General features: G+C 45.9%; 1 protein-coding gene across 1 annotated transcript in view; it reads left to right on the forward strand.

Moving 5' to 3' along the window:
• Positions 1–7,879: 7,879 nt before the first annotated feature.
• VAV1 (vav guanine nucleotide exchange factor 1) overlaps positions 7,880–19,681 on the forward strand; it is a 72,671-nt gene continuing 60,869 nt past the window's right edge. Inside the window, exon 1 of the mRNA XM_044443703.1 lies at positions 7,880–8,190. Coding sequence (XP_044299638.1) covers positions 7,987–8,190 — 204 coding nt within the window. The 5' untranslated portion in view covers positions 7,880–7,986. The remainder of the gene's footprint in view (positions 8,191–19,681) is intronic.

A 19,681-nucleotide genomic window follows, 5' to 3' on the forward strand; every position in this document is an offset into this window, starting at 1 on the left:
TATTTTTGCTCCATTTATTTTCATCCAGTTGCTCTCAAGCACTTCCTCCTCTATTTCTGTGCAGAGATAGGTACCTTTAATATATAATGTGCCTCTGACTCCCTTTTTGCTCTTTCTGTTCTTCTTGAACAAGTTATATTCTTCAATTGCTGAATTCCAAGCATGGCAATCATCCCACCAAATTTCAGTTATACCTATCAGGTCGTATTTATCAAGTATTAACAGTTCATGCTGTTTGTTTCCCATACTCTGAGCATTAGTCTGTAAGCATCAAAGATCACGTGCTCACTTTCATCCTACATTTTTTGGAAGAGCTGCCTTAAAAACAATTATTTTTAGGCTGTTGGCATATTGTAAACACAGTTTTTGTAGGGAGCTGGTGGTTGCCATGGTGTGTGCCTGGGGACAACAACCCCCTTCCTTCATGCTACCAAGGTTTCTCCACACAAGGCATTTATTGTGCATCTATGATTATTAACAGTAGTTTGCAGGTGCTTTACACAATGCCATCATCCTATGCAGCCTCTCCCCTGCTTTCCAACCATTTATGTTGCTTTTTTAAAGCAAGGAATGTGTATCATTAGCAGCAAATGGCAGAATGTAGCAGAACAAGAAGCTTGCTTATTTTCACTATTCCTTCATACCATAGCATCATCTGTAGTTGTGGTTGTACACAACCTGTGAGCAAGGAGTGTCTTACAGTGGTACCTTGGCTCACAAACTTAATCCGTTCCAGGACTCTGGCCGTGACCCAAATTGGTTGTGACCCAAGTTAAATTTCCCAATAAGGTTCAATGTAAATATGGTTAATCCGTTCTGTAACCATTTTTTAAATCAGAAAAATATGAAGCAAATTGACAACAACAAAGATCGCGGCCATCCGCCCCCCCCCCACAACCCAAGCATAAACGCGGCCATCTCCCCGCCCCCTGCCCCCAGCACGACCGAGATCATGCCTGTCAACACTGTATGTGCCTGGCATTCCTGCAGGCGCCCGTCATCCCGGCGCACTGGCAGGTGGGGGGGGAGAGATGGGCGTGATTGCGAGCGCACTGGGGGAGGGAGAGATGGGCACAAACGGTGCACTGGGGGTGGGGAGATGGCCGTGATCGCAGTTCGGAATCCCAGGTGGAATCCCAGCCATCTCCCCTGTGGCTCTGCTTTGCTGCTCCCGTCTTTCCTGCAGCAGCGCGCCTCTGATCAGGCACCCCTTCCCTGCACGAAAGCAACTGGGATCGTGGCCATCTCCCCACTTGGGGGGGTGGGAATGGCTGCGATCTTGGTCACCACCCAAAGTGGTGTTTGTGACCCAAGTCAAAATTTTTCTGAGATGTTTGTTCGTGACCCAATTTGTTCGTGAACCAAGGCGTTCGTGAGCCGAGGTACCATTGTATTTCTGATCTGTATAAGCAACCTCAGAAGTCTTTTTGGCTAAAGGGCAGGATAAAATTCCACAAATACCTCTTCAGAACCAATTATGCATTCTGGGAATCCTGATTCTGCAGCTTTCTTATCCAAGACTTGATTTCTTTCTAAATCTAGAATTCCTTCTTCCCAATCCTGATGTCCTCCATACTACAAACTGTTTTGCCTCCTTTCCTTGAAATATGAGTTCAAGATCTATCTCTACCAAGTAAGGTTAGGCCACTCCGCCTATGTGGTTCATTGCCAATATAAATTGTGCAGTGATGAATAAAAAATCAACAGTGTGAACTTATCCTGCTTTCTTTTATTGTGTTTAATGAGGTTTGTCTCATTAAACAAGCTTCATTAAACACAATGATGTTTCTGTTTAAGCTTAGTGCCCAGGAGCCATTTCTAAGTTCAAATCTGGCTTCACCCATTGTTTTAGGTTTATCTTAAAAACGCCAGGGCCAGTGTGAGGTGCCCTCAGGCTGCGTGGCTGAGTCACTGCCCACTCAAGTGAGGTTTGGCAGGCAAGTGGGGAGACCCTGCTTGCTGTTACTGGCTGATGTCTTAGGAATTCCAACCAGGGGGCCACATGCTGGACTGCCTTGTTGGAAATGTGGCCCCTGACTGGGCATACATATGGAATCTATACACAATGATATGTAGATTCTATCCATAAATCCGTATACCACACCATTGATGAGATTGTTTCTGAGCAGCAGCAGGAATGTCTTCCCCAGTAACACTCCTCTGGGTACAAGCACTGCTGATAACATCCAGCTTAACCAGCCCTGTAAATATACCCACAAAAGTTACTCATCTAGGAAACTTTTACTAGCTCGCTGGAGGCTGGCAAAGGAGCCACACTTCTCTGCTGGGCACAGAGGCGTGGGTTTGCCTCTTCTAACAGCCCACTTAGTTTCTATGCTGCACACAGAAGAAAGATGGAGCAGTTCATCCCTCCTCTGCCAGCCAGCATGGAATTTCGTGCTGTGTTGCTGCATAAATACTACAAGGCCGGTCCAAATTTAAATAGATGGGTGGTGTGTACAGAAGAGGAACTAACTTTCTTGTGAATTATGTTAGTAACTACTGCAGTTTGAATGATATGCCTGACTAGAGTTAAATGCTCAAGCTATTTAGTGCTAGATAAGCAAATATTAATGTTATCATTATGCCCTTCAGCACTATGGAAAGAGGCAAGAAAAATTCATAGTCCTTTTCATCCTCATTGTAATCCTTCATCCATCCACAGCATGCCTTTTTCCTCTCCCCATATGCTTACTCTCTAAATTATTCTTGATAACTTTTCCCTCTACCTACTCATCATTCCCTATTAGACGTTTTGTTTATTCTCCTCTGAGGTCTTTCCTCTCTAGAAGCACACTCTCAGACTCACATGTGCATCCTTCATAGATGCTCAGTCCATGAAATCCCACAGAGAAGCCATTTTAATTTGCTTTGCACCCCCCCCCCATTTTAAACAACTGCATAGACCATCACCATTAATATTTGTTTATGCTCTTCATATGTTTTAGATATGGGCAGTACTTTTTTTGTAAAAAAAAAAAAAAGGTGCTGGAACTCACATCCTGGGGTCACACTTTTACACAATGGTCGCCGTGCATGACCACACCACCGATCCCAAGCTGAGCAGTGCCCTCACAATCAGCACCGACACACAAGCAGCCCGCAGGCACTATGTTAATGATTTTTGCTGCAGACCTGCTATGCCCAACAGGACGATTCACAATCACTTGGAAAAATCCGGCAAAAAAAGGTGCCGGAACGCTGTTCTGGTGCGTTCTATGACAAAAAAAGCCCTGGATATGGGGGGGGGGGAATTCTGTCCCCAAAATCCAAACTATATCCCATTAATCTTGAGAGGAAGATGTGTCCTCAGGGCCCAAAATGCTGAATAAGAACAAGGGATACAAAAAGAGGAAGTGCCATGAAAGGAATTGCCACAGAAGGCAGTACTGCAGACATGCTGTCTGTCAGAGCTTCCACCTTCTCAGAGTTGCTTCCTGCTTCATGTGGAAACTGGGTTGACCAGGTATTCTGCTGACATTTATTGCAGAAACTATATAAAACACACAGGCTTTGGGCAGGTGCAGGTGTGTCCTGATCCTCCAGTTTCTCAGACAGCTTTACTGGGAGGCTCAGAATGGGCAAAACAGGGTATTTCCTTGTGTATTTCAGCTACTCTGCCAAAGTTTATATACCAGGAAAAGCAGCAAAGGAACAGCTCCTTTGGTAGAGCTAAGGATAATTTGTACATGATGCTTTTAACCTGTCACATTACTGAGGCTTCTACTTTGAAATTCTTCGATTCTTAGGCACCATTTCTTTTCCTGGGTTTTCTCTGCCTTTCTGTGTGTCCCACGATCTAAGCAGTAGGCAGCACTGTGATGTAGCAGAATTGTGCAAACACAATACATGAGGGTTTCACTCCACCAGAATAATACCAGACTTTGCTCAGTCTTTAAAAAAAAGTCAAAGGAGTGACTTCAAAGAATAGGCGAGGCCCAGGAGGAGGAGGAGATCGTGCAAAATGCCTGCAAACCATCAGGAGGAATTGTGAAAGTATGGTAAAGACCTGGTGAAAATGGGCTCTGATCTCACTGCTGCAACAAAACTGAAAGTATGTGCAGCTATTAACAACCTGCTGTAGAGAAACGCTGTGACAGGCGGATTGCAGGCTAGGCAGGCCTGGCTATGACTGGGAGGGTTGAGCCTGAGCTGGCATAGCCCATATGTCGCATCGGCATTCATACCCTGTGTGTGAATTCATGGGCGGGAGAAGGGATGGACAGGGGCTGGGCTGGCTTCCCATTTCCCCTCTGGCCAGTTCCGCCCTGGAAGCGACCTGTGTAATATGCTACCAAGACTCTCCCGGGTTGCTTTGGGCAAATGAGACTGTTACAACTGATGAAGACTTAAGGCAGTATATGCCATCCAAATCCTTAAAGCTTACAATTATAGCTGAATTGCAACTTCAAAATATAATATGCTTATGTTGCTGATATATATTAAGGGGAAGGAAGAATGTGGCCCAGCAGCTCAAAATCCAGGCCAGACTGCAATGAAAAATTAACACTATATTTACAGAGTTCTGGTCAAACTGTAATGGCTGGTAACTTATTCCATTCATGTGCTGCTGGCCAGGGAATTTATTAAGAAACATGGAAAGCAAACCAGCCTGAAATTCCCCGGTTCCTTGCCTGCAAACCAACACATGTCAACAACAACTACGTAGAAATGCAGACTTCAAAGCACAGAAGAATTTGCTCAGCTAATGGAAATCCAGCCGAAGGAACCATTTGTTTTCTGAGTTTTCAGTTATACTAGCCACATATTTACAGATTTTTCTTCATAATATACTGACACACTGACTGTGGTCACACAATATGATAAGCAATTTGATGAGGTTATCATGGGTCACAGTTTTCCCCCCCATGTTCTACCTAATCAATGATCAAGCGGTGTCTGTTATCATGGTTTCCATCTTTCCTACTCAGTCCTCCTGCTGTTGGCACATATCCCTTCAGCCACCATGCCTGAAATTCAATCACAAGCTGCATCAATCCCTGCCTACATTCTGCCTCTTTCTAATTATGTCTATTATTAGGCACAGATGGGTAGTAGAGACTGGATGATTCATAGAGTGGTTGTTCTTTCCAGGAGACTGTGCTGGTTGCATACCAAAGCTGCAGAAACCTGGGTTCAGACAACATAACAAGCTATGGTGGTATGAAGAAACCATAGAATAAATTGTTGGGTGGATTCACATGATATAAGGAACCATAGTGAAATCTTTTCCTTGTGGGTGGGTTTGTTGCATTATCCAGACCCAGTTCTAGAATTCCAGAATGGTAGGATTTCTTTTCTGAAACCATGCGGAAAATCAACCAGGTTGACTCTAAGGCTTCACTGTGGCCTCTCCAGTCATCCAGACCTGGGATCACCATTTTTTCATTGTTGGTATGGAAACACTATAGAGTTTCCTGGCAAGAACAGCTGCAGAAATGGATGCTTCTAATCTTCAATCTCTTCTGCCCTCAGCTTCCTAGCAACAGGCACATCATTTCTTGTTTAATTCCAGGTGCGCAGGTTAGCTCTGAAGGGGGAAGGCAGAACCCACCTCAGGGCTGCAGTGGACAGATTGGGGGGGGGGGGGAGCACTGCAGCCCACAGGCAAGAATACGGAAAGGGGAGGGATTTACTCATGGGGGCTGCAGGGATGTGTGGTGAGCACAGAAACTCCACTGCCTGCAGTTGGGCAATAATCTACATGCCATGGCAACAGCACAGGATTATCTTCCATGTTATGGGAACCCAGCTGTTGTTTCCTATCATGGTTTCTAAAGACCAGACTTACCATAGTGACATACCATGACTGACCAACAATGGTAAAAAACCTACCACTGCTTGTCATGTTGTCTGAACCCAACTACTGAGTCCGTAAAGTTGCACATTTTAAATTTTGGATTTTTCCCCTAGTTCTGGACTCATAGTCACAAACACAGATTTGAATACTCACAACACATATTGTATATTTATTCCATTAATTTATATAGTAGCTTATATGGTATGATACAAAGTACTAATAAAATGTAATATAATTAAAACATAATCACATTAATTACAACACATTAGTTCAAAAATATATTGGAAACAAATTAGCTAGACAGCTAATTATAAATAAACATAAAATTATAAATAATTATAAATAAAAAAGAAATAAACAGACCCTATCAATTAAAACCTAGTTTTGCAATAAACAGTTTAACAGCCAAGAGCCTGCATGAATAAATATGTCTTGGATGCTGGAGGACAATAAAGAGAGCTTTGCCCTCCTTGGCACAGAGTTCCCAAGCCTGAACCCCATCCCTGGGGTTTCCCACAAAACGTGCCTCCAACAAGAGAAAATCTTCTCCTAAGAATCTTGAAATCCAGGCAGTTTCATAAAGGACATGGGAGCTTTCAAATGGCCTAGACCAAAGTCATCAAGGGCTTTAGAGGTTATTAACACAGGTTGAATTGTGCAGGGAAACAGACTGGTGGCCAGTAGCTGTGGTAACAAGGGAATCACATGATCTCTCTAACTGGTCTCAGTCAGCTGGATGGCTGCAGCATTCTGGACCTGCTGAAATTTCTGGTTGCTTTTCAAAGGCCTATGCCATGTCCACTATGCCATTTAGCCAACCCTAAAGCATACAAAGAAATGTGTCTTCTTATTAAAAATCTGAACATGTAAGGCTTACATGCCAGAATATTTAGCCAGGCTAAATTAGTAAACTTGTATGATGAAACTGCCAGCTCCTTAAATGTGCATTTGGTTGGGCTGGGACTTTTCTGTGGCTGCATCCAGACTATGGACTTCCTTGCCTATTTACTTTATCTTTCTTGACCGCTCTAGACCTTCAATAATTACTGAAGACATCTTTGCTCCAGTGTGCTTCTGGCTTGCTGAGCTACGAGTAAATTGTTGTAATGCAGTTCAATGGTCTGATCTAATGTTTTACAGTTTTATGATTTTGCTGACATTGATTTTGTCTGTAAAGTGACTGATTGATTGATATACCACCAATCTTCCAAGAAATGGCACCCAAGCTTGATGTTGTAAGCATTAATGTTCTATTACAATTTCACTGGAAGGGTGGGGCATCCCTTAAGCATAATATTCTTATGTTTCTAATGTCTTAGAATTGTGTTAAAGTAGGAAGAAGACAAGTTTACTTACTATTTCACTAAGTAGGCCTCATCACCATGTTTGAGTAGCTATGAAATGGTTTCAGCATCTTAGTCCATGACTTCATCTGGAGCACATAAGGATCATGGGACTTGTAAGCCAAAATATTCAGAAGACCACAAGTTGCCTACCCCAGTGAATAATGGAACTCCATCCTACAAGAGCTCTGCCTGGCATACCTTCTGTCTGGAGAGCAATGGGGATACAGCTATTTGTAGGCTTTTCAGAAATGTATTGATTTGGAATTCAGCTACTTCATTTCATTTTTAAGCCTCTTTAAAGGCAGGACAAAGGTATTTAAGTAAACATGTTAAGTAACGGTAACATGCCCCTGAGCAGCTCAAAACGTCAGCCTAGCAAAAGCTGCCCCAGTCTCCAGAATGTTTATAGAAATCTGTGCCCTGCAAACAGAAACAGACTGAGGTATTTTGGCTCCTCATACTGTACTCAGCCTGTTGAATAGCAGGGCTGGCCATGCTTGCAAACAGCTCTGCCTCCTGCTACTGCTAGGCACTTAACGTTAGAAACAGGTGCTATTTCCACCTTGCTTCTTGGCAAAGAACTTAGCAACTGCTTCTCAAAGAGTGTGAGCTGTTTCCTGCCTTTTTGTTTTAATCTGGCACCTCCTCTTCAGGGGTGGGGTGAAGAAGTTCCCCAGCCCCCACACCAGCCCTTTTCTTTGTGGTCTGATGTCAGTTGCAAAAGAGGAAGCTGTCGCCCGGCGCTGTATTTCCCAGCCATGAGGAAGGGTGCTGCTTGGGGTAGCAGAAAGTGACTCTTCCAACAGCCAGAACAGTGACTTGGGCTGGAACGTGGTGGAAATGGAGCTGTGGAAGCAGTGTGCCCACTGGCTTATTCAGTGCCGAGTGCTACCCACAAACCATAGAGTGACCTTGGAGGGTGCCCAGGTCTGCGACTTGGCCCAGGCCTTGCGTGATGGTGTCCTCCTCTGTCAGCTTCTGAACAACCTCATTCCTCATGCTGTCAACTTACGGGAGATCAATTTGCGCCCTCAGATGTCCCAGGTGAGTGAAGAGGCCGCTAGGTGGGAGAGTATGTGTCTAAACAGCTGCTCGTAAGTGGTTAATGGCCTTCATTGTGGCGGGGCGGGGGAGTACAGTTTTACCAGAAACTCTTTTATGGAGATGAGGAAACCATGTAAATCACTCAGGGGATTCATAGCTCCTGTAGAATAAAAGGGTGGTGGTGGGGAGAACTTGGGATTCTGCTAACATGGCCACAAGGATAGTAGAGTGGGGAGAGTCAGGTGTCAAGAAGAACCCAGGTAGCAAAAATAAGTGAATAACGGACTGACAGCAAGGGAATCCAAGTGGAAGATAAGACGCACTATGGTGATTGTGCGGTTGATATGTGTGAACTATGATAGCGGGGAAAGAGCACGAGGTTTTGTAGCACTCCAGGCAGATTGCATGCGGGAACATGCAATCTGCTCCATCTGTACGTGTGGGGTTGCGTTTGGGAGCAAAGGGGTTAACATGTTTCTGAGGAAGTAATTGCAGTGTGATCATATGTGTGGGTGGGGAGTATTGGTCTCCTGCCTGTAGCTGGTGTGTGGGGCAGGGGCAAGGAGAGGTTTATTAAGGTGCACAGATGTGTAGCTTTCAGTTTGACTGTAGCTCAGGGAGTGGAGTTGACATTTGCTCCTAAAAATGGAGAGGAAGTACATTAAGGAATTCTGCAAGAGGAATGGAAGCCATGCATAGAGAACAGAAGGGCCAGGTTGTGGCTAGGGAGGCCACCTGCCCACATGTGCTGGGAGAGGCTCTGGGACCACTCAAAACATGCAGATCAGAAGAATGTAGGCAGGGCTCTGTCCAGATTTGAGAGACCTAAATCTAGACCAACTGCTTTGAAACCAGGGCTAGAAATGGACAAATTTGTCAGTTTCATGTTCTCCTGCATTGTAATTTTAAGTTTCAACTTCTTTCTACTTGTTTATGAAGACATAAGTGAAATTTTATAAGTTCCTCCCAAAATACGAATAGAAAAAATTTCTCACCTATTGACACCAGCCCCATTCAATAGTTACAGATATTCCCAGCATGGGAAGGGAATGTGGATGCTCTTGCGCAGCTCCCATTAATTTTCAGTGTGCGAGATAATATCTGCCCATTTCCTCTGCACCCCTTAAAGGCAGACAGAAGCCACAGTCTGAGGCCTTCACCTTGCCTTGCTTTGTGACAAGCTCTCCTTGATTGCTGCAAGGGATTTGGCCTTGCTGCAGGGCACAACATCTCTACCTCCTCCATGCTTTCTCAGGGCTTCAGTGCATGAAGCATATAACCATGTACTTCTTTGGTTTTCTTTGTAGGAAAATTAATGTGTTCTACACATAAGGGTTTTTTCCCCAGGGCTTTTCCTTTCTGTGTTTCTGTGATGTCCCCATGTGTTATATTATACAACACAAAATGATGGGATGGGACAGAGAGGACTTGCAAAAATACACCAGGTTCATGAACCAAATAATGGAGGCAACCAGGAAAATACCAGCCTTTCTTTTCTTTAAAAGAAGTAACAAAAATGACTGGAAAACTCTCCTGATGATTTATGGTTACCAACCCTGTTCAGGCTCAGTGACACACTGTTAAGGATTCCAGGAATGGTGGGCAAGATCCTGGTGCTGGGGGCTGCATTCCCCCAGGATGCTTTCAACCCACTCCACCACTGAAATTGTTACTGAACAATTTTTGCAACAGTGCCAAAAAACTGCACTTTTCCAAGGAAACTAGGTGCATGAGAAATGGACACCTAATTTGCAAACAGAATCTTGCTCACGAGAGATATTTCTCTGCAAGTGGTATTGGCTTGCAACAGCACTAGTTTTGTGGCCACTACAGCAGTAGGAGCAGGGGTCCTATAAAAATGTAGGAACCAAGTGCTGTTGCTCAACCGTGCCTTACAGCATTAATATGTATAGTGACTTCACTTTTGCATGCTGAAACCTATAGTCCTAAACATCTAAATGAATAATCAGTGCTTAGATGAACTTCCAGAGTAAATTTATATAGATGGGTATTTGCGGAGAGGGGGTATTACTGTGCTAGTAAAGTTATGAAGATCACTTCATACTTTTCAACTGCTTCATACTTTCCCCCTCTGAATATGTATGCACATTTCTTGCTTCCTTCCAATATGGGTGGTTCTAAGAAATATCCAACCTTGTTTCAGGGACTGAATGTGTGAACATTCAGGTCATATGTTTCATATACCTACCTTCCACCACTCAGCCAATTGCCCATTTGCTGGCTCAAGCTAGCTTTCTGGTTATGTAGCACCCTGTGCTTTAATGGTGCTCAGTGACCAGCATGGCAACTTTCCCAGCCAACAATGCAAATGAAGCACAAACTTATCTGTGCTGGGAAAGATCCCTGCCTGGAACTCTGGAGAGTTTCTTGAACCAAGTCAGTACTGACAGTGCTGAGCTAGATGAAGCAATGGTTTGAGCCACTTCCTGTGCATCTACTGTGCCTGTGTTTACTGCCCCCTCCCTCAGAGCATTATGGCCACCAGTAAGGGCCCATTCCTACAACACTGAGGTAACTGGAAGGCTGTTTTTTATCCCCTGAATCTGGGTCATTGTGCAATACATTGCCAGGTGCTCGGGCTTAGCTGCTAGCAAAATCCAGCTTGGGGCACCAAGAAGGCACTGCATTTGGAGGCCTCAGGAGACAAGGCTGGTAGCGTCCCTCTGCAACAGATGGCTCAAAATCCTCAGACTACTGCAAGGCAGTAGTCCAAGACTGGGACTGGGTTCAGAAAATGAGGTAACGCTAAGGTGTGAGTGGTTGCCAAACTGTGGTTGTTGTTGACATATGGGTGATTATGTTGTCTGGATCCAGCTGTGCTAACAAGCCATGAAAACCACCCAGTAGCTCGCTTTGCACAACGCACTAAGCCATGAGGGAGAAGGCTTAGCATGCTGTCCAATGCCCTGCTTCCACCTGAAAAAGCCATAGCAGCACAGCAAGCCTTGGCCAAGCAAGTCTCTTCTTCTCCTCAGCTTGGAGAAGAGAAGACTCTGAGGGGAGCTTTTAGCAAGTTGTGAGGGGATGTCATGTAGAGGAGGCCCGTGAGCTGTTCTTCCCTGCAGTAGAGGGCAGGACACATTCCAATGGGGCAGAGCTCAACCAGGCTTCCAGTTGGATGTCAGGAAGTACCTTTTGACAATTAGGACCCCTAGGATATGGGATGGTGGTTGAGGCCTCATCAGTGAGGGTGCTCAAGGAAAGTTTGGACAACCACATGTTGGGGATTACATGAGTGGAGCCAGCTGGAGCCGGGGATCAGACTAGATGGCCTGGAAGGCCCCTTCTGACTCACTTGGTTTCTGTTTTCAAGCGGAAAATAAAAGCCTATTGGCAAGAGTGGCAAAAAAAGGTTGCCATTTTGGTCAAGGAGTTCTGGCTGGCGGCTGTCCTCAGCTTCCCCTCCCCCACCCAGTGTGTCTGCTGATGCCTGGAGAGCAGCACTGCTTGAGAGCAAGCAGTGGGCCTCAGCAGGATCCACTGCCTGCCATTTGCTCAAACCCCATTTGGGGCATGGCAAGGAAAGGGAGCAAGGTTCCCAGGAGGTGAGGGTGAGGCATTCTGTTGGGTCTCCTCCGTGAGAGAACCAGTCAAATGCACACACTTCCCACACCTGCAGCCCTGATCTTGAGTTGATTGTAGCTCAACTGGAGAGCAGTGTCTGCAGCTCAGCCTCTTCCCGGGGTTCCCCAGGAGAAGGCCAAGAGTGCCTGTGGGCATCACAACAAACAAGGACAGGGGAACAAGGCAGACGGCATGCTTCTCCATGTCACTGCCATGTGTGTTGGTGACACAAAACACAATCCACCATTGCCAGGTGAGGAATGCCCCTCTCTGTCCCACTCTGCTGCTCAGTGAGTGGCGGAAAGTACCAGGGAGGGACTGGCTGCCTCATGCTGGGATTAGAAACCCAGCACAAGCTGGCTTGTGTCCTCCCATTCCGGCCTCTTCACACTGTGCTCCTGCCAATGCTGGGAGGGCAGGACTGCCCAACAGGAAGCGCTCATAAGGGCAGGGAAGTGGATGATGGCTGTCAGAAGTGCTGACTGGACACTTTCTGCCATTGGTGTTCCTGGTCCCCCGTGCTCCCACAATGTCCCCCAGGATACTGGCAGGAGGACTGGGGGCTGAAGAGGGGAAGGGCCCCTGCAATGCCTGCACATTAGTTGAGCACAGTCCGGAGCCCTGGCATCCCAGGAGTGTGGTTCTCATGTTGCCTGGACCCAGCCAGCGCCCATGGGGGCATCTGACTCCTTGGGCCAGCAGCTTTGTGGTGGTAATCCTCCATTCCAGTGGTTCATTGGCCCTCCTTCGCACAGCGTGCAAAGTTGGTGCCTGACTTGTAGGACTTCTAGCGCAAATGCACTCCAGACTCAGAGTTTCCTGGCAGTCACAAGGCACAAAACATGGATTGATGAGCTCTGAAGTGCCTGTGCTCACGAGGGAATAAACATTATATGATTAGTTTGCCTTTATGTGAGCCTGGCATCCAGGCTTAGTCCAGATAAAAACAAATCATGCCACATGCATCAAAAGGCACGTCTCCAGTTCCTGGCCTGTTGTTTCCTTTTAGTTCTCTAGATCAGACACAGATATTTGCAGAGATTCTTCTATCCACAAAGCCCATCTCTGGACTGATCTGAATGAGTATGTTTATCTTCAGGAGCCATGCTGAGTATCTAGTCATGGAAAGGTTGAAATGGAAAGGTTCCACTAATCATGTGGGGAACGAATAATGTTGATACAGACCCAACTGCCTAATGTGTGGACCAGCTAAATTTGTGAGAGCTGTTATTACATCTTCAGTCTTTTATATTTAAAATGACACTTGAAGAAGCTGCCCATTTCCTAAAAGCCCCTGGAAAAGAGATCATGTGAGGTGGCTATTGAACGCCAGAGTTGGGGAAGGAAATGCCTTGTCTGGGAAAAAAAATGGCTGGCTGGAATCCTGAACCTTCCTTTCAGGAGGGAGGTTACATTGTAACTTTTTTGGGGGGGGGGGGCTAAAAGGCATTGTCACATGGGCAAGCCCTGACCCCAGCGTCCACATGCACTCGCCTGCCCTCTCTGTTCCTAGTCTTGCCTTCATAAACAGAGAGGTCTAGAAGGGGGTTCTGTTTGCATTACCTTGAAAGCAAGCAGAAGCCTTCTTACAATGGAGAGCCTCCTTCACCAGCTGAAGCTCTTCAATGCTGATAGTGACTGTCCTGGTGTTGGGGCCGGAGGTTTCATCCCATGATGCAATTAAAGCCCTCCTATGATTGGGTCTCCAGATCTGTGCGCCTCCTTCCTAACCTTATAAGGCACAGCAGGCAGAGCAGAGAGAGGAAAGGATGCAGTGTACACCTTTTTTTCTCTGCCTCCACCACCCCACCCCTACCACCGACAGGGTCCTTTTGTAGGCTGGCTAGAACCCTAAGAAGCTGGCACTCCCTTTAAGGGATGTGGACAACTGCAACATGCTGTTAGAGATCATGTATCCCCTTAAAGAAGAGCAAGTCTGGCTGAGAGAAATTCAGTATGACTTCTGCAGAGAGGAGTCCTGCCCTACAAATGTTTCTGAAGTCACGGTGAGCATTCAACGGACATGTAGGCAGATGCAGTCCAGTAGCTGACTTCCAAAAGATTTGGACAAAGTCTCTCACCAGGACTTCTCAGGAATTGTAGCAGTCATGGAATAAGGGGCAGGTCTTCATGTAGATTAGTAATAGGTCAAAAGACAGGACATGAGGCTTAGGAATAAATGGGCAGCTTTTACAGTGGAGGAAGTAAGCAGGGGAGTCCAGGGATGTTATGCGCAGGGATCTGCTACATATGAGTGATCTGGAGTCACGAGTGGCCAAGGAGGCAGCCGTGCCAGCAGATCACAGTTGGCGATTCAGGATGGTAAAAACCCAAGCAAACTGCCAAGACCTCTCCAAATAAGTTGTCATATTCCAGCTCCCCAAATCCTGGCAGCCTGATATGCGCACTACACAAATTCTTCCTAATGAAGCAAATCTAAGCAGTGGGTTGGAAAAATTAAGCAACCCCGCCCCCACCTTGGGGACTTTTCCACAAAAGCCATTTATCACCCGTTTGTCATTCCTTACAGCTGTGTATGCCTTCTTTAGGCAAAGTTGTGGCTCTCCAGTTTTGTGGCTCTTTACAATTGGAAGAAAGGCAGGTTATAAACATAATGTAATAATAATAATACCGGATGCTTTTGGTGAGTACTTTTAGAGCAGGGAAAATATGGCATGTATTTATAAAAAAGAAAGAAACTGCTTTTTACATGTGAGTGTTTGCTATACTACAGGCTAGAGCAGGGATAGCGAAACCTAGGCTCAGGAGCTGCATGCAGCTCTTTGAATTTATTTTGCAGCTCGCTGCTTGCCTTCACAGGCACCCACTTGCTGCTACTGCCTGCACGTACCCATTAGGAGCTCTCAAGCACCTGACATTTACCATATGTGGCTCTTCCCTTGAGCGAGCTTGGCCACCTCTGGGCTAGAGGTTATGCACTGGGAAAGCAGGAAAGGAAACACTCCTGGTACAGTGCTCCAATCTCAGTCCTATGACAAAACCAGAGATAGGGACAATGGATTAATAGCCAATTAACAGCCTCATGCAGAAAAGGGTTCCCACTCCAAATCACTCCTGCCTCATACTGCTTTGTATCAAAAAAACAGGATGTTCAGCTTTTTGTATACACTATGTGAAAGTAGTGAAGGCTGACTCACTAAAAGAAAAAGAGATGGTTAAATATCTACACTTTCCTTGTGTTCTCCTTCTGAATTGGATCATGCACACATCCCCCCCCCCCGCATCCAACATGGCAGCTCGCAACACTCAGAGGATCATGGACATCCAACCATTGGGGGGGAATGTGGGGAGCAGGGATCACCTCTGTGCTGTCCTTGCCTAGCGGAAGACATAAACACGTGATTTCAGCCATCTTCATCTTTTGCCTCTGCTTGTCAGGGGGAGCGGAGGCAATTCCAGGACAGATTGTGTCCCAGCAAGGCCTCATTCCTGTGTTCCTTGTCCTTGGAAAGCCCCTCCCCTTACACCAGTTCCAAAATCAAATGTAGCTGGCCTGGAAAGACACTTGCTGAATTTTGGGGGTGGGCAGGATCCAGACAGCATCTGCTAGTGACCCATTTATTTATTTATCGATTTATATCCTGCCTTTTTCCTACAAAGGGCTCAAGGCAGCTTACATCATTGTCCTCCTCCATCTTATTCCCACAACAACAACCCTGTGAGGTAGGTTGGGCTGAGAGTCTGTGACTGGCCCAAAGTCACCCAGTTGGCTCCATGTCTGAGCAAGGACTAGAACCCAGATCGTCTGAGTCCCAGTCCCGTGCTCTTAACCACTACACCACACTGGCTTTTATGTTTCTCTGCTGCTTCTTTTGTCTTGCTGAAAAGAGAGAATCCATACAGGGGTGTGGGGACAGAACAGCTGTGCAAACTTCTGCTTGGTTGTGCTGGGAACCTTCTGTCTGGAAGCACCCTTACCTACCCTGGCATCTAGTTTTGAAGGAGAAAAGGTTTTTTGGCAGCTTTTGACAACAGTCAAGCGCAGGGTCAGGACAATGTTATGACAGGGCAGTGGGTGTTTTGTGACAGGGACTTGTGGCTATACCTGTTGTCAGGGTTGTCCAGCTGTAGAGAATGGTCTGGGTCTTTACTCCATGGCAACCAGCATGGCTTGTCATCCATGTTGGCTAGTCATGTGAGGCTAACCCAGTCAATGTAAATGGGAAACTTTAATCTCCACTGATCATTGAGACCCCAAAATAAACTTAAGGAGTCAGCAAGTTACTGAACTATGCGGGGAGAGAGAGCAAAAGGACTCTTTTTTGGCTGAGGAAGGACTTGTGACTAAGTTGAGGTGGATAATAGTGTGAAAGGAGGAGAAGGGCCCCTCAGTAATTTCTGTGTCCTCATATTGCTGAATTCCTCCTGTGGAGCATCTCTTAGAGCAGGGGTCCTCAAACTACAGCCCACGGACCGGATACGGCCCACCAAGGTCATTTACCCAGCCCACCTCAGAGCTTTCGGACTCGTTTGGAGAAAACAATCTCCAAACAAATCTGAAAGCTCTGAGCCGGTGCAGGCGTTCTCTGAAACTCTTCAATTTTGGAGACTAGCAGAGAGCCAGCACATGCGCCAAATTGTAACAGCTTTCTTCAACTGCGCGTGCATTGGCTCTTCCCCCTATTGCACGCATGTGTCAGCTCTGAATACAGAGCGGGAATATGGAGTGGGAATACAGAAGAGAGGAGCGTGGTGGGAAGAGAGAGAGACAAAGACACTAAAAAAAGATAGAAGGTGAGAAAAATATAATCACATTTCCCCTTAACGTTAAATGTAATAAGGTTAATTTGTTGGGGTTTTTTTTTAACCACAAAAATATGAGCCACATCCCCGGGCTGAGGCAGAGTGGGAGCAGAGCCATGGCTCCCGCGCCTCTGCTGCAGCCTTCTCATGGTAAGCTGCCCCCGCCATCAAGAGGCCGCCATGCTTCCCCCCGTGGTGGGGAGAGATGGGAGGTGCCCCGCTTGGCTGGCTGTGGCCCCATCCCTTGCCTCCCCTTGCCTCAGCCCGCAGAAGGCAGTCATTACCTCCCTTCCTGCGGCCCTCTCCCAGCCAGGGGAACCGTCCCATGCTCGCCTCTCCGGCCTTCCGCTCCCACTTCCCCTCCCAGAGCTGGGTGAGCGCCTGCAAGGAAACCTTCCTCCTGCTCGGAAGTGGGGCAGTGGCAAGGAGCCAAGAAGGCCTCAACCAAGGCAAGTGCGCCCTCATGGCTTCCCCTCATGTTGTGCTCTCCCTTTTGGTGGGCAGCATGGTGTCCTCTTGGGCTTCTGCTGCAGCCCAAGCGAGCGGAGCAAGCAATTTTTAATTTTTAATTATTTTTTTAAAATTTTAAAATGTTAATTATTTTAATTATTTTAAACTTTTGTTAATTTTTAATGTGCAGTGTGCATAGGAATTCATTCATGTTTTTTCAAACTATAGTCCGGCCCCTCAACAGTCTGAGGGACAGTGAACTGACCTGCTGTTTAAAATGTTTGAGGACCCCTATCTTAGAGGGAGTGTGGCCATCCATGATTCTTGAAGAGGTATTTAGAGCAGCTACACTGAGGGAGTCCTTTAGTGTGTGTCTGGAGTAGGTATTGCTTTAAGGCCCCTGTACAATACACACTCACCTGTTTCACTGGGACTGTTCAGTGGAGCACAGTCAATGGGACTGTGTGGTGGATAATAGTGTTTTAATCATAGTTCATCAGAAAGGCTCTTCTTAAAAATATTAGAGGTTTATAAGATAGTTGCCGTGGCTGCTTTTAGGGAGAAGAAACAAGTAGTGTGTCTGATAAACAGAGTGGATCATAAGTTCATACCTGGAGAGGAAGCCCTGGGACAAACGATAATTAATGAAGCACTGAGGAAGGACAGATTATGATCATTATGAGAAGAAGCTCAGAGTAGGCTTTTCTTGAAAATGCCATCTCTGGGAGTGCATTGTAGGGTGAGGCACAGCTGAATGAAATGGCACATGTTCACTTGTGGAAGGTCACAAGTTTAGTCCTTGGCACTGCATTAAAAGAGGTCTCAGGGCTAAACTAGATATTATGTAGGATGACCTTCCCCAGCCTGTCACCTGACAGAGTTTTGAACCAACCCCTGGACCATCAGCCAGGATCACTGAAAATTGTAATATAAACTATCTGGAAGGCACTGGATTGGGGAAGATTATCAGATGTCCCCAAGTTTTTCTCGTTGGTTAAAAGCAGCTATGGACAGGTGGAGGGAATGGAGTGTGCTGTCTGCTTCCCTAACAGAAATTGCTCTCCCTTCAACCCTAATAATCACTGAGTGGAGAAAGCCAGGTATACTACAAGTACCTGTCTCTTTTCACTGCTGTGTGTTTTAGACACGTCAGACAATGGGATTTGCATTTGGTGTGTGGATGTGATTAAATCCTATTGCTGCAGCCTTGCAGAGCACCTGCCCTGTTCCAAGTCTCTTACACACAGAAAAAGGGATATTGGGGGATTCTGTCAGAAAGAGTTCATGTCAGTTTGGTTCTCAGCTGCCATTTAGAGAAGACAATGCTGGGCTAGGTGGCTGAGGACTCTGGCCCAGTGCAAGTTCCTTCCAGATCAAGGGGTCTTGGTACTGCAACATAACAGATTTCCAGAAGCAGCAGTGTAGAAACACAGGAGGGTTAAAAATGGAAGATGATGACATCTGGGCTCCAGTAAAATGCTATGATAGAGACAGGGTGGTGGCACAGTAAAAGTCACATCTGGAAGCACCTTAAACTGTTTCTTTTCTGATACTTTGTAGGTGGCCAACCTCCAATCTCCTGCTTTGGGGAAAATTATTGCATCTCTTAAGCAGTAAACTTCAGATATTCCTGGATGATAATATTCCCTGCCCCTTTTCACTCCTGCCTTCCATCTAGATTTGGGTCAGTTACTTAGAGGTTCTTTGTCAAGAGATAAACAGGAGGAATTGATTTTGATTTTGTTGGACTTCTCAGAAAGCTTCAGCACAGTGAACCATTTAAATTTAACTGAACTGCCAACAAAATCTGGCAGGTAGTTTAGGGAAAACCCAAGAATGAATTAGATCTTTCATATCACATTCAGATATACCATGGAAACAGCCAGCAGTTGTGGAGTCTGGTCCATGGTGGAGTCTGGTCCATGGTGGAGTCTCATCTGTGGTTGTTCTATCACCACTGTTTAATTTTTATAGGTAGTTGTTGGGAGAGGCTGGAAGTGAGGTGTCGGTCTCTATTTTTTTCTCCATCTTTCTGGGAACAGTATTTTTAGTTATAAGCCAACATCTCACTACTATGGCCAAGTGGATGTGGTTAAAGAGAATGAAACTACACAGCACACAGCTGATGTGCAAACCAAAAGTAGCATCTTAGCATCCTCTGAGCATTGCAAAGGATTCTGGGATTTAACCACCCAACTCTTGAGGTGCAGGAGTTCCCTGCCTGTAACACAAATCCTACCCATCCTCTGCCTCAAAACATTTATAGAGTGTACCCATCCACAGCCTTTTGCAGTGCAAATCAAAACAACTCCCACCAAGTTCAATAGGGCTTACTTCAACCTAGCAGACTACAGTCTTCATCTAAACAGACCTAGATCACGCCACTTCCTTTCATCAGTTCTCCATTTGGGGAATTGATGCATCTGCTCCAGTCTGAATGCCTTTCCATTGTATATATGTGACCAAAATAAGAAAGTTTTACAAATGTGTCCCTTGGCTAAGCCTTATACTTCTTTTTGAAGATGTCCTATTCTCTGCTGAAAAGGCCACTCCTATTATTTTGTCTCCAAGCTGCCTTTGCTTACCTTGTACCTATTTCAGTATAATTGTTTCACTGTAATCATATACGTAGCTGGTGAAGATCTCAGGCCTCCAAAGGACTTCTTTAACAAGAAAGTTTTAACCTGCAGCT

The sequence above is a fragment of the Varanus komodoensis genome, unplaced genomic scaffold (genome assembly GCF_004798865.1).
Source record: "Varanus komodoensis strain SLA01 unplaced genomic scaffold, ASM479886v1 scaffold42, whole genome shotgun sequence".
NCBI classification, from domain to species: Eukaryota; Metazoa; Chordata; class Lepidosauria; order Squamata; family Varanidae; genus Varanus; species Varanus komodoensis.